Here is a 15,421-nt window from a genome sequence, read left to right on the forward strand (position 1 = left end):
TATTCTAAACTGCACAAATAAACAGGTCATTTACCCTTAATCATATGGCCTTGGTTGTGGCTGAAAAGGGTTTCAAGAAAAGTTAATTTACCTAGTCCACTAATTAATTAATTAAAATGACCTATTGCAGACGTCAGTAGTAATCTGCTATCTTCCTCTTCATTTCAATATTCACTTCTAGCCCAGCTTCCCTCTTATAAACGCATGCAGCTGGGTGCTGCCTCACAAGTCTTAATTCTTCTAAATACATATCTCATCCCACTATGATTTCCAAAATCCCTTCTCACTTTCTGTCTCTCTGTTTATGCCAGTTCATTGGCCACCTACCAAACCACTGTTCTTTATGCCTTTACCTTGCTTGTTTGTGGGAGTGGCAGAGTTTATGAGAAAACACATAGCATATTCTCCTGACTTCAACATTCATATAGCCCTCCCAGCTCTACCAAGCTTTTCTTTGATTATTCCAGTGTTTTGTTTTCTTCCTTTTGCCAGATCATCTGCTCCTACATAGACTATGAAGTCTAGACTATTCCTTCCTACTTTACATATTGCTTGATTTGCCCTTTCTAAAAGTCAGTCCTACTATGGTCTCCATCCAGACCAAGCTCTCTCCTTTCGTATCCTTACCTCCATTTATTTCAACATCATTTGCTTCTTTTTCCTCTTAAACTGTTTCTTTACTCATTCTTCCAAATTGTTTTCAACATTATTTCATGATTCTCAGTTTGATCTTGTGGTCTTTCCCATTTATTGGACGTCTGTCTTATGTGGCCATCTTCCTGCATTTTCCCAACTCTTCCACAGCTATTCCTATCATACATGTCATGTCCTCCTCTGACTTGCACTGTAAGCTTTATCTGTATGCTCATGGTGTTATGGGTCTTTCCTTTCCTGATAACTTGTCATCCCTTGCACTTTCTCACTTACTTCTCACTACTTTTTGACTTTAGACAAAAAATTATTTTCATCCTACATTGATAATTTATAGCTGTCTTAGCTTTTCTTAGGTTGTGAGTACCACCTTTTCATCTCAGCACTTTGTTTTTGCCCAGATTCATCTATAAATGTCTACATTTTATTTCCCAGTAGTCTTTGATTTCTATAAACTCCTCAGTCTGCCCTTACCCATAACTTATGTCATCCAATGGCTATGGACCCAGGAAACCACACCCATTCTGATATTCTGAAATAATAGTCTTGTTTCACCTGCAATGTTTTTGTTCACTGTAAGAAACCAGGTTATGCAAAGATCATCCACCTGCACTGCCTTGTTTTTGTTCAAAATGCTTGACTAGCCTGGCATGCCATATACAATCAAGAAGCAGTATTTGTGACACTAAGAAAAAAATAAATTATTAATTCCTGCTAGCTAGATCCCTATACAATGCATCTTTATCAATTCAATCTCTGGATGAAGAGTATCACTGTAATAACAGGTTCTGGGAGCTGCATTTAAACAGCTGGTAAAGAGTCAAACACCATGTTAACCAAAGTAGAAAGTAGAATTTACCCACTTGAGAGTGGAATATTTACCTCTTCTAAATTTTACCATTTTCTGTTTAGTTTTAGCTTTTTGAAAGCAAGTGGCACACATCCACTCACTCACTCACTCACTCACTCACTCACTCACTCACTCACTCACTCACTCACTCACTCAAAGTTTTGCCAGAGTGAGACCCTGCTCCACACCACTACTAGGATATAGACCTCCAGCTATCAAACATACTATAACTTAAACTGGAATATGACAAGATAATAGGGGCTCTTCCCTGAAACCTCCACATCCACAAGAAGATAGTTAAAGCACTAACAGTGAAGTTCATTGCTATTACCTTCTCGTAAATAGTTCACTATCTTTCTAGTCCTGAAATAGCTGAATTCAGTAAAAAGCTGCACAGCTATCCACTCAGTGTAGGTCAAAGTTTTATATTTTGTGTCGATTCTTGTATTTTAGAATTCACTTTAAGTATGAGTTACAATCTTGTTTATATTACTGATGATCTTTTAGTAGACAAACCTTTAGGGTTTTCTTCATAATAGAGAGCACAGGTGATCCGCTGTGGTGACCCCTAACCGGGAAAAGCGGAAAGAAGAAGAAGTCTATGGTTATTATATTGCAGATTAGCAACTATAAAGGAGATCTATGAAATGCTTAATATTGAGCATTTGAAACACACATTTATATCAGCTCCTGAGCTTTCAGAGCATTTACAGATAGCCACCATTTTTCAAAAAACAGAATAATTATAGCAGCATGCAAGCAATCTTTGATAGCAACAGCAAGGTGACAGTTCATTATCAATCATACAGACTGAGATGTATATCTTGAGGTTGCAAAGTGGCAAGAAAGAGAAAATAAAATATAAATGAAAGCATGATGTTTATTTAGGGTTTATGTTTTTTACATTTTTGTAGCCCTATGCACAGAAGTAGAAAAGGGTCCCCACCAGAAAGCTTCAAAGCTATGTATACCACCCCACCCGCCATTTGGAATGCAAACAGTTTCTAAAAGTCATCTGCAGATTAATACTATAGGCAGCTGTGCAGATGACACTGACAAGATATGGAATGCAGAAAGCATGCTTTCTTCATCTTCACAATAAAACAATATTTTGAGAACTATATAAATACAAGGCCAATAGATATATAGTTATTTCCACCTGCTGTAAATATGGGCTTGCCAGGTTGTAAGGTAGTGATAGTTTTATAATGTTTTAGAGCCTGGTCCAAGGCCTGATGGTACTGAAATGTGCTTCTTTATCCCCCCCCCCCCACACACACACACACACACACACACACACACACACACACACACACATACATTCATCATGCCTAGCTGAAAAACAGCACTGAAACCAAACTCAGAACTAAAATATTTAATTCCTTGCTTCATGAGCCCTTTATAATGATTACATAATATGCATCATTTACATTCTGAAGACATGCTTATGCTGAGAACTACTGACAGTAGGATTCAGACTACAGTGTAGGCCTCTATATAAATGCAGAACTAGATCAGGCAGTGAAATAACACCTGCAATGACATTAATTTCTCTTACATTTTATCTTCAATTTTTGCTATGTTTTAGTTTTTTAGAACAAGATGTAGCCTCAATAATGAACACAAAAGTGGTGTTGCTTTGGAAGCAGCTTGAAGAATAAAGGAAAATAAACTAGTTTCTTAGCCTAGATAGGTAATGAAGTGAATGTTCTTAATGTTGTCCGAGTAATATTAAAGCTTAATTAGAATGCAACAGAATTAGACAAAAGGTAAAAGATGAATGTGGAAGAACCAACTTCAAAACATATTGCAGAATACTATACGGACCTCTGATTTTGTTTCCAAAAAGGGATACCCAGTGCTATCCTCATAGTTTGAAAACTGTTCTTCTAAAGCTTAAAGTTCACACATATGGCATCATTATTGAGCTGTCTGGGTCATACTCTCGTTATATAAGCCATTTTTGGAAAAGAGATGTTCAGAAGAGGTGAGAATATGTTGCAATCCTACAGATAATCTGTAGAGTAACAAAAGCAGAACTAATTGCTTTAGATATCATCTCAAATGCACCACTGGCAGATGGTAGACTGGAAGATAATTAAATGGTCAGATTGTAATTTTATAAACAAAGAATGTCTTGATACTTAAAAATAAGAAGCAGCAGTACAAAGAAAGGAAAACGATACATGCTTATTTCACCCAAGGGCTTAGAGTCTTACATTTTGACAAGACAAAGTTTTTTTTTAATCATAACATAATAACATGAACAGATCATGATCTTTATAATCAAACTGTTAGATATACTTTACCTGAATTCAAAAAACAAATTAGAATATGTGATTAACCTAACAAGATAACGTAGTACAATTCGAATGTCTAAAAGGGTAACCAAGTAGTTGACAAGGCATCACAGTATCTTAGTTAAGATGAAAAAAGACTTTGAACTGGTATTGTCAGGGTATGTCATGGTACTGGTGCTCAAAGCCAAAGATGGAAAATCAACACCAGTGTGAAATGTGATGATAACATTGCACAAATTGTTGCATTACTTTGCATTGGAAAATAACGCTACCCAGGGATTTCAAATCAGTACCACATTAGTTTCTACATATAACAGTGAAGCCAGTTAGATATATAAACCCTTATGACACTGGTGACAGAGTATTGCTGTTCATTCTTTGTTTTCTAGTGTGTAGTGAGGTCACTGAAGAGAAGTCTAAATGACCAAACAAGAGACAGCAGTGATTACATCACAATCACCCATACCTGGTTTATTGTTTATCTGCAATGGTGTTATTTTAAAAAGAAATATACCTAATTTTTAAATAATGTCATTTTCTATTAGAACCTTATTTCCTTCTTATCTTACCCTACTGACTAGACTTTCTAGGGGAATCACTGGTGTGACTGCCTGACAGCAGCTTACCAGCAATACAGTCATAAGCATCCTACTGACTACATGGCCTGGTCAGGCATCATACTCTCCACAGCCATTGTGCATGCACATGCCAAAAGTGCTATGTGGTGAATGACACCATGGTGACATCACGGTGATGCTTGACAACTTTGTCTCCTGCCTTACAGGCTGCCACTATGCAAATAGCAGACAAACTGGATGTAGGTTTTTACAACATAGTCTGGGGGACCCAATCTGCGGCTAGCTTATGAATGTTTGGGGCTATGTCATCTACTGTGTTCATGCAACTATGGTCTTCATGGTGGAATATGGCAATTTATCTCTCAGTCACACATCAAACAACCCTTTCTTGTGCTGGTTTAGCAATGCACTCTGATGCATTTGGCCTTGTACATGACTACAATTGTAAAGGTCAACTGTTAAGTACAGCATAAAAAACTTTGCTAACTAAACTTAATGTTCTTTTCCTAAGTTTTTTCCATCCTCTGCTGATCATTAACTCCTCTCCTTTCATCCTATTGGCCTACTTGTTCCCCTTCTGTCACCATCAAAGAGGGTAGTGCTATTTCGGGGTGCAGCCATCATACTGCAAATGAACAGGGCTTTCTTCTTAAGAACCTAATGTCTGTAATAGGCTTGTTCAAGTGTCTCTCTACCTGCAGGTATTCATTGGACATTATGAGGCAAATATTGCAACTCCATGGTGACATTGCCTATTGGAGGGGTCCCACCCTACTGGGGAGTACAATGCAACAGTATGGGGCTATTTCCTGTGTATTTGGTGACACAACGCCTTCCTGTGGTTCCACCCACAAGCCAGCCTGGTATACATTACTGTGACATCCAGTATCATTAATGGCAACATAACAGTTCCCCGCTTGTCCAATATGCACTCTGTCCCTCGCCTCTGAGGAAAGTGAGCAGGCATAGCTCATCCATTCTTCACCCCTTTCCTAACTAACTCCAGCACTGCTGGGGCCACTACACAATCCCTAATTCTATGGGTCATATTTAGAACTTCATCCCTGTATGTCACACATGCAATAATATTGCTTAGTTAACTCAATGCTGGTCTCAGAGACAATGTCCTTCAGTAATGACAGAGACGAAAGAGTGAGAAATTCTTCTCATAGCAGGCATGTTTGTCTGCAGCATATTCTGCACCAGCCTTCTTTTAAATGATAAGTAAACCCAGAATATTTATTTTGCATCTTTTTATGTCACTTGCAGAACAGATTATAGTTCAGTTTTTAATTATTTAGATACCCGGACTTTCTCATGATCCTATTCATCTTGTTTTTAAAGATGTCGTGTTAATAAATGGCATGAAATGGAAGGTAAGATTTAAAAGAAGCAGAAAATGTATTGATCACTGACCACATTGATTTTTATTTGCCAAAAGTAATTAATGTCTATCCTGATCCCATGGTGCTCATGAATGAAACCCTGACTGCCCTCCAGACAACCAATATATATGATTAGTAGCAAGATGCATGAGGAGCTTTGCTAGGAGGGTTTGAATGAGTGGCAGATCACTCATCCTGGTGGTGGGGGATAGTGGCACTGGCACATCACTTGGGTGACACAGCAGGAGCATTAAGTGTTACACTCACAGGTATAAATCTGCTGAGTACATTCTGCAGACAGGTGCATAATGATGTTAGGAACAGTTATGTGTCGCAGCCAGAATGCGACCTGAGCAACCAGTAATATGTGTGCAGCTCAAGGGAACTACTGAGGATCTCACTCCAAAGGAATACGTACGTGTGTAAGCTGGCCCACTCCCTACCACTCAGTTCTCACCATGGGGGGGAGATTAATTGACTGGACTCTCCAGGTAGGATCACATAAGTAACACAAAACACAAGGACGGCTCGTAGGTAAACCAGGTAAAATACAACAAATCCAAAACTGCAACAAAAATCCAAAACCTGGAAACACTTTACACATCGATGAGGGGTTGATCCTGAAAGCTTTGTGATTTTACACTTTGTGCTGGAATAAAAGTGTTTTCTGCTATCTCTACATTTCCAGGTTTTGGATTTATGCTGCAGGATCACATAAGTCGCAGGACTCTCACTTAGCCCAGGGGATGCTTGCCCCTCACCCTTGACAGAACAACTGGGTCAATTGAGTATATGTATGGCATCCATTGTGTAGGACCACTGGAGGTAGGGAATCAAGAGGAGGGAAAAAATTACATCTGGCACACCACTTTACTATTTTAGCATCACTTTAAAAATTAATATTTGATCTAGTGCAGTTTCCAAATTTGTTCCTGTAGGTGACTTTGGATTTATCATAGATACACTAATAGCTATATTCTGCCCACATTATGTGTTTTTCACATTAATTACCTATAACCATACAATCACTGTCATTCTTTAACTCAATGGTGCTGTACAACTTACCTTTTTACAGGACATTTTGCATAATAACTAATGACTATGAATTTTATTAGGTTATATTAATCATATTTATCCAAAAATGACAAGATGGCTTTCTTTTGACTAATAACTGTATTCTACAACAAGGAATCCTTCCTGCATCAGTTTTCATATACAAAATCAATGTGTAGACAACATATACATGCACACTTGTATGTATGCATATATATAATATATATGTGTGTGTATATGTGTGTGTGTGTGTGTGTGTGTGTGTGTGTGTGTAATCTATATATATATATATATATATATATATATATATATGTATAGCTATACATATGTATATATATATATATATATATATATATATATATATATATATATATATATATATATCTGGGTCTAGGACTATTGCACGAAGCTGCAATAGCCGAACCCAACATCACTGAACACATTTTAACAAAAGCGCTTTTATCGAAAAAGCACTTTCGTTAAAATGTATAAAATATTCTCACTCCGAGACCGCACTACATTGGGGAAAAGGGAATCTTCCCTTATCCGCACTGTAATATGGCCTCCACAACAGCATGCTTATGCAAAAATGCTGCTTCGGTGAACAGTATTTTTGCGTAAGTATGTTGGGCCATGAGTGCTTCGGGGAAAAGTGCATCGGGGATTAGTATGGAACCCATATATCTATATCTCTCTCTCTCTGTCTCTCTCTCTATATATATATAAATATACATATATATATATATATATATATATATATATATATATATATATATATCAGAAGATCAATTGTCAGAAAGTCGAACTCCATATGGTTAAGTCCATATGACTGACATTCCAAAAAGTTGAAAAGTACAAAAAAGAACATATACCAACTCTGGCATTGCACTACAGTGGGGAAAATGGCAAACTAACTCCCCATTCCCCATTGTTCTGAAATCTCAGTACAAATACTGGATCATATGGTCTTAATTATATGATATTCAACTTTCTGAAAAGTCGATTTTATGATACAGACACACACATATATATAGATATATAGATATATGAATACATATCTATATATATATATATATATATATATATATATATATATATATAATATATATGTATATATAGATAGATGTGTCATTTTGGAGGAAGTCTATGCTATATGAGTAGGTTGTAATTACATTTTTGTTTGAATTTCCTTGCAGGTTAACTTACCTGCAAAGAAATGAAGGCAGACATATAAACTTTTGATACCAAAAAGAAAGCAGAAGAAAACAATATGTATCACAGTATCCACAAGCAAAGTCAGCAAATACAAACAGCATCCATACTGCACTTTTATTATCATTTAGTTCCTACTGTGTGGTATCAGCAATGTGGAAAACGTCACGCATTTCTAGTTCACAAAAATAGAAGTTATGTCCTTACCATAACGTTCCATGTGGAGTGTTCATCTCGCCTTTGTTCTTACACATGGGTTCGGAGCCGATCCTCGGCTCCGTGCCGGCCTCTTGCAAGCTCTGCATCGAGAAGAAGCTCGAGACAATCTAATACCCACAATCCCCCTCTGCCTTTACCTCAGATCTAGTTTGCAAGCAAACCAGTCTACAGAATAGCACATTCATGCTTACATCACATATGTACAGAAAGAATCCACACATAACTATATATATATAAGCCAAACAGACACATATAAATATATATATATGCCAACTATGTACACAATATTGCAACAGTAGCAGAATGCTCCTGGCCAGACATCAAAGAACGTTCTTCCTAAGGGTGGGAGGGTGGGACTGTAAGAACAAAGGCGAGATGAACACTCCACATGGAACGTTATGGTAAGGACATAACTTCTATATGTGATAGTGTTCAATCTCGCCGTTTGTTCTTACACATGGGTAGCATCCCTAGCTCCTTGTTCCTGAGGAACTCACGGGAGGACGTTCTTGAGCACAGTGGAACCAAAGGTTGCCCTGTCCCTAGAAACCTTGTCTACCTTATAATGAGAAATGAATGTATGTGGCTTAGACCAAGTAGCAGCTGCACAAATAGCGTCCAGTGGTAGGCGGGCTGCATGAGCCAAAGATGTAGACACTGACCTTGTGGAATGTCCTTTGGGTTTGTGTAAAGGGTTTGATTTGAAGAATCGTAGACATAGATTATACAATCCGTTAACCATTTAGAAAGAGTTCTTTTGGTAACTGCAAGTCCTTTCCTGCTATCAGCAAAAGCCAAAAAGAGTTGATCTGTTTTTCTGTGATCTTTTGTTCTATCCAAGTAAAATCTTAGCTGTCTGTGAACATCTAATTTGTGTAACATATACTCCATTTTGTTGGAGTGGTTTTTGAAGAAAGTGGGTAATTCAATGGACTGATTAATATTGTTAATAGAACACACTTTAGGGAGGAAGGATGAATTGGTTCGAAGAGAAACTCTGTCAGAGTGAAAGATCAAATAAGGGTGCTTGATGGAGAGAGCCTGAAGTTCAGATACTAAGCCTAGCGGAAGTAATGGCTACCAGAAAGAGAGTCTTCCAGGATAAAAATTTTAATGGGCAAGAAGAGGCAGGTTCAAAGAGGGCAACATTAATTTAGATAACAATAAGTTTAGACTCCAAGGTGACGTAGGAGATCTGACCGGTGGTCTAATATGAAAAACCCCTTTTAAAAAGGCTTTACAAAGTCTGTGAGCCATAACAGGAGCTCCACATTCTTCCACATGGAAATTCGAAATGGCAGCCAATTGAACTCTTAGTGTAGCAGGAGAAGCACCCTGATGGAATAAGTCCGTTAAGAACTCTAATATCTTATTCAAAGGAGCTATAAAAGGATCCACATGGTGTGTATTGCCCAGAATACAAATCGCTTCCATTTGCTAGCATATGTTTTAGTAGTGGAAGCTTTATGAAGCCACCAATATATCCTGGACTGCTGGTGACAAAAGATCAGACCTGGCTAAGTTGGGAATTGGAGCAGCCAAGCTGCTAGATGGAGGGACAGGAGCGCAGGATGGGGAACCCCTGACGAGTGAGTCAATAGGTCTGGCTCTGGGTCCAGAATCCAGGGTCCCCGAATGCAGTGTATCTTCAGGAAGGGAAACCAAATTTGACGAGGCCAGAATGGGGCAATGAGGATTATCGTCCTGTGTAGGTTCCTGGCTTTCTGGAGAAACTTTGATATCAGAGGAAATGGAGGAAATGCGTACAGGAGTCCCGGGGGCCAATCGTAAACCAGTGCGTCCCTGGGGACTTCCCCTGGAGGGGGTAATAGGGCAAAGTAGCTCCTGCATTTGGCATTCATTGGAGACGCAAACAGATCGCAGGAAGGCTGGCCCCACGTGCGAACATGTCTTTGTTATAAGAATCTCGTGTGTTAGAGGTAGTTGTTGAAACAACCATTGTGCAAACAGCAGCCATTGTAGGACTCTCATGTGCAACCTTCCCAGGGGAATTGCAATAAGGGAGGCTGACATGAGGCCCAACACCTTCAGTACTAGTTTTGCAGGAGATTTCCTTGACAAGAGTAGAAGACGTATATGAGTCTGAAGTGATAATATCCTTTCTGGGGGAAGCCTCAGAATCAACTGACGTGTGTTTAATTCTGCTCCTATGAACAAGATATTTTGTGATGGCTGAAGTAAGGATTTTCCGAAGTTTACGGAAATCCCTAGGTGAACACACAGTTGAAGAACAAAGTCTCTGGCCTGTAGTAGTTGACGCCGGGTGGTGGCAGAAAGGAGCCAGTCGTCCAGATACGGAAACACCTGGAATCCCTGGCGTCTCAAGTGAGACGCTACCACTGCCATGCATTTGGTGAAGACCCTGGGGCTGAGGTCAGACCAAAGGGCAGGGCTCGAAATTGAAAGTGACTGGCCCCAGCCGAGCGCAGATGATCTCTGGATGCCCTGGCCATTTTGATGTGGTAGTATGCATCCTCTAGATCTATTGAGCACATCCAGTCGTCCTTCTGTAAGAATGGAAGGATCGATTGAAGCGTGACCATTGAACTTTTCTTTCCTGGCGAAGGTATTGAGGTAGCTTAGGTCCAGAATGGGCCTCCAGTCCCCTGTTTTCTTTGGAACTAAAAGAACCTTGAGTAAGTCCCGAATCCTTGCTGGTCCGCTGGGACTGGTTGGATGACTCTTTTTCTAGCAGCTTTGAAATTTCTATAGCTGCTGGCTCTACAGATGGGGCGGTACATCTGGGAGTCTTTTCTTTGGGATGGGATGAGATAGAAAGGGTATGTTGTAACCTCTGGTAACCACGCTTTTACCCACTTGTCTGTAGTTATATTTTGCCAGGCCTGAGGGTATAAAGCTAAGCGACCCTGACTGCCTCCAGAGCAGGACAGTCGGGCCTCCTCTCAGGAGTGCTGGAAAGGTTTACCAGGGAGTGTCTCCCTGTCACCTTGATGTTGCGGACCCCTCTGCCGCCAGGCGGCGTCTTCCACCTCTGCCCCTCCTCTGCCTCTAGAGGGGCATCACCCTGTGTGCCTGGGAAAGATCCTTGGGGTTTTGAAACCACATTTTTCCACCACGTTGCCCTTTGGGGTACGGTCTGGTTGGGGTGGAAAAACGGACTCCGACAGCAGACAGAGTCTTTCCCTCCTGTTCACACCGGGTAAGGGTCTCCTTTACTTTGGGGCCAAAGAGAGTGGCACCGTCAAATGGGGCGTTAGTAAAGGAAGACTTGAAGGCTTCCGTAAAGGAACATAAGCGCATCCAGGATTGTCTGCGAAGAGCAATCGCTGAAGCTGCTGCCCTACTCGAACCTTCGGCTGCGTAGGAAATCAGCCTCATGGACGAGTTAACAATAGATGTAAGGGTATTAAGTTGCGCTGTCACTTTTTCTGAGACAGCCGCATCTGTAGTACCCTGGAGGGTATCTCCCAACTCTTTGACTAGATCCCTCTGTAGCCGTGTAAAATGGGTCAAATAGTTCAGGGATCGCATGGAAAAAGCCGCTGAACTAAAAATGCGCTTCCCGTATCTATCCATCGTCCTAGAATCTTTATTAGGAGGATGGACAGACGAAGAAGACTCCGACATCTCCTTTTTCGTGGCTGCTGCCACCACCATAGCGTCTACTGGAACTCCTTTTGTAAGGTAGGACTTGTCCTGAGGTGCCGTGATGTATTTATTAGGTTTCCTTGGAACTGGTTCCACTGTGTCAGGAGCCTCCCGCCCTTTGAGCAATTAGTTCCATTAGTTCGTCGAAGGGCGGAGTGACCCAGGAGGAAGAAGGGCGAGCACCAAATGCCTTCAGCAGAACTGACTCATCCTCAGAAGGGGGAAGGGACTGCCAGTCACCTCTCTGTTTCAGGATCTCCAATATGTCCGAAAAAGAGACATCTTCGAAGGTGACTTAGGGGACCCCTCTGATTCATCTAAGTCAGTATCAGATGTCAAGGATTCCTGTGGAGAATCCAAGTGTCTCCTCTTACACAATCTCTTCCTAGGGACTTCTTCGTGGGGAGCATCCGAAGAAGCCTCGGAGGAAGAGGGGCACCCTCCAGGGGTGGCTGAGACACTGGTGCCCGGCGCTTGGATGTGGCCGTGGGTGCAGATGAAGATAACGGCCCTTTATGGGGAGGAGAGGTTGCTTCCACTGATGTGGTTGTCTGGGTAGACAACACCTTCCTCATCAGGTCGAACGCTCCCGGGTCCCGCATCGAAGAGTCCCCGGTTCGAGGAAATGGGAAGAATCCCGACACGGGCACGAAGGCATCGACCCGAGGACGGAGCCGAATCGATCCGCGCCGAGGCCCGAGGGGAGAGTCGGAACCGAAACGTCGGTTCGACTCGGCCCCGAACCAAGGACAGACCGTCGGCTCCGAGACTCCGGTATCGGGTCCGACGGAGTCGAGGTGAGAGGAACAGACCGAGAAAAGACGGTTCTGGACCGAGGGCTCCACAATCAGTAGATCAGCCTCTTCCGGCTCCAAAGACTGAATCGGTCTCGGAGGAGGAATGGATGGAGATACAGGAGGCCTTCAAGTTTCGACACCAACTGGGTGGAAACGAAATAAGTTTGGAGGGCCGAATGCTCCAATAACTTCTGCACCACGCGATCCACATCGATATCCGAAAGTTTGGAGGAAGAGCGGGTCGAAGGAACCGAAGACGGAGCCGACCTCAATAAGGTCGAAGGAGGAGCTCCATCACGGTTCCAAGACTCGAGGCTCAGGAACCGATACCAGTTGAACACTCGGCCCCGAAGTCTGTGGAACCGGTGATCTAACCTTTGTTGAAGAGCTCGGAGCCGATGACTTGCGCTCCGGCGTCTTCTATTCCTTAGAGGACTTGATGCCTGGTCAGAAGCATCCAGAGCCTCCTGGAAAGAAGGTTTCAATAGACCTCTGTCCATTAGTTTCCTCGCCTATCTGTCATGACCCTCCCACTAAAAGAGTGACAGATGGAGCAGTCCTCTTGCAAGTGGAGAGGGCCAAGGCAGTAGACGCAGGAACTATGGTTGTCAGTCACTGACATTTTCTGGCCACACTGACAACGCTTGAAACCTGACTTCACCTTCTCAGACATTATAGGAAAGAGAGACAAATCCAGTAATACAGTCAAATCCGTTAAAGTTTGTCAAATCCGATAAAAATTGTCAAATCCGTATCAAGTTTCCTCAACTATGGTAAATTTATGAAGGGTGTAGGCCCCGAAAAATATTTAACCGATAAAATTAGTTAACGGTACCAATAACTCAACGAGACCACAACACAATCATACAGAAAAGTACTGAAAACATCAAATAGAAATAGAATCCTAATAAAATATAACAAAATAAAGTTATATCTTAGCTTAGACTCTCGAGCTAGCTCCCAACGATGCGTATGCAGCAGCGGCAAACTAGATCTGAGGTAAAGGCAGAGGGTGATTGTGGGTATTAGATTGTCTCGAGCTTCTTCTCGATGCAGAGCTTGCAAGAGGCCGGCACAGAGCCGAGGATCGGCTCCGAACCCATGTGTAAGAACAAACGGCGAGATTGAACACTATCACATCTGAAGATAAAGCTTCTACAAATGATTAACCTCTTTACCTTCTGATGTCATCAGTAAGCTATTCACGAAACAAATTCATGACTAGCTAAAACTTATGTACAGCAATGCTGATTTAGGTGCAAGCCCATATGCCACTAGTTTTTCAGTTGCTTTTTTTCTTAGTGTAACATACGTGACTGCCCTGTTTCGTCATTGCTGCACACAGGATAGCAGCAAACACCGCTCTGCTGCAATGAAAATGTTAAGTCCAAAGTGTCATTCAACAGGCTGACTGATAACTCAACAGATATGACAGTATTGTAGGAAGACATATTGTTAGAATTTAATTTGTCACTTGGTTGTGCAGCACATTATTTATTGGGATATGTGTTGACTCAGTCTGTAATTAGTCATCGTTCGATCAGTGTTCTTCTCCGGCATTCAAATTTAAATAAATAAAATAAATAAATAAATGATGTCAAAAAGAGCTACATAGAGCAGAATATGTTTACTATTAATATTACTAGACAAACAAGACTAAACATGAGAAACACACACTTCTTGAAAAGGATGTTGTACAATGAAAGGAGTCTGAACATAATGACAATTGCATGTTATAAACTAAGCAATCCATGAATTTAGCAGACACATACCGCCTCCATTTTTATAACAAAGATAAGGAAATCTCCAGACATTTCCCAGCCCAATGATCTCCCCTGCCACGGAAAGCACAAACTCTACTTTATTATTCCATTGCCCTCTCTCTTTTATCTTCTGTGGTTTTGCTCCACACACATCATCTGGTACAGCTGCACCATTAGGAACTTCCAGGTCCACAGCAGGTTTTTTCTCCATGGCACCTGAAAAACAATCATGGAAAGACAGCGTGAGAACAGAAGATGCAAACATACATAATTAAGCCTTGGTAAAAGAAACAGAATTTAAGAATTTATTGGTTAATTTTCCAAGTGAATACATTTTTACTAGTCAAAATAAAAACAGTATCATAACAGTAATAGCTCTTTAAAATAACAAAAAAGCAATCAGGCTGTAAGTACTCCAAATCACACTATTTATTGTGAGCACTTTCATCAGAGACAATGCTCCATCTTCATTAGATGGAGCATTGTCTCTGATGAAAGTGCTCACAATAAATAGTGTGGTTTGGAGTACTTACAGCCTGCTTGCTTTTTTGTTATTTTACCAGTAATAGCTCTTTGATGGGATTCATGAATGATTCCTGAAATTATAAATATTGCAAGGTCTACATGAATATCTAAAACATTAAAAAAACACTCCCCCTACATCTATGAAAAGTGTGGTGCAATAAGACCTCTTATGGCACAACTAGTGCAAAGAATCACAGTCTCAAAATCCTGACTTATGATAAATGTTATTCACTCTTCATGTGCAATTGTTATGCAGGTTGCATTATGCATCTACCTTCCAAATGGCTGGATTTCCATTATGCTGTTTTTCCCATAAACTCTAATTTAGTGAAACTCAGTAATAGACAAGGTTTACAGCATAGCTCAGCTACAAAGAGTAGACACGGGTACTTGAGAAGCACTCCGATGCAGAGTTGAACCCTCCATGTAGCACAAGCGACTTTAAACAAAGTATACAG

General features: G+C 40.9%; 1 protein-coding gene across 1 annotated transcript in view; it reads right to left on the minus strand.

The window, feature by feature from the left end:
* The window catches only part of LOC122815260 (sodium- and chloride-dependent GABA transporter 2-like), a 942,619-nt gene extending 927,968 nt beyond the window's left edge, over positions 1-14,651 (minus strand). The window contains exon 1 of the mRNA XM_044087611.1: positions 14,448-14,651. Coding sequence (XP_043943546.1) covers positions 14,448-14,649 — 202 coding nt within the window. The 5' untranslated portion in view covers positions 14,650-14,651. The remainder of the gene's footprint in view (positions 1-14,447) is intronic.
* Positions 14,652-15,421: the final 770 nt, after the last annotated feature.

This window comes from Protopterus annectens, chromosome 11.part0, assembly GCF_019279795.1.
Source record: "Protopterus annectens isolate FY-2018-M chromosome 11.part0, PAN1.0, whole genome shotgun sequence".
NCBI classification, from domain to species: domain Eukaryota; kingdom Metazoa; phylum Chordata; order Ceratodontiformes; family Protopteridae; genus Protopterus; species Protopterus annectens.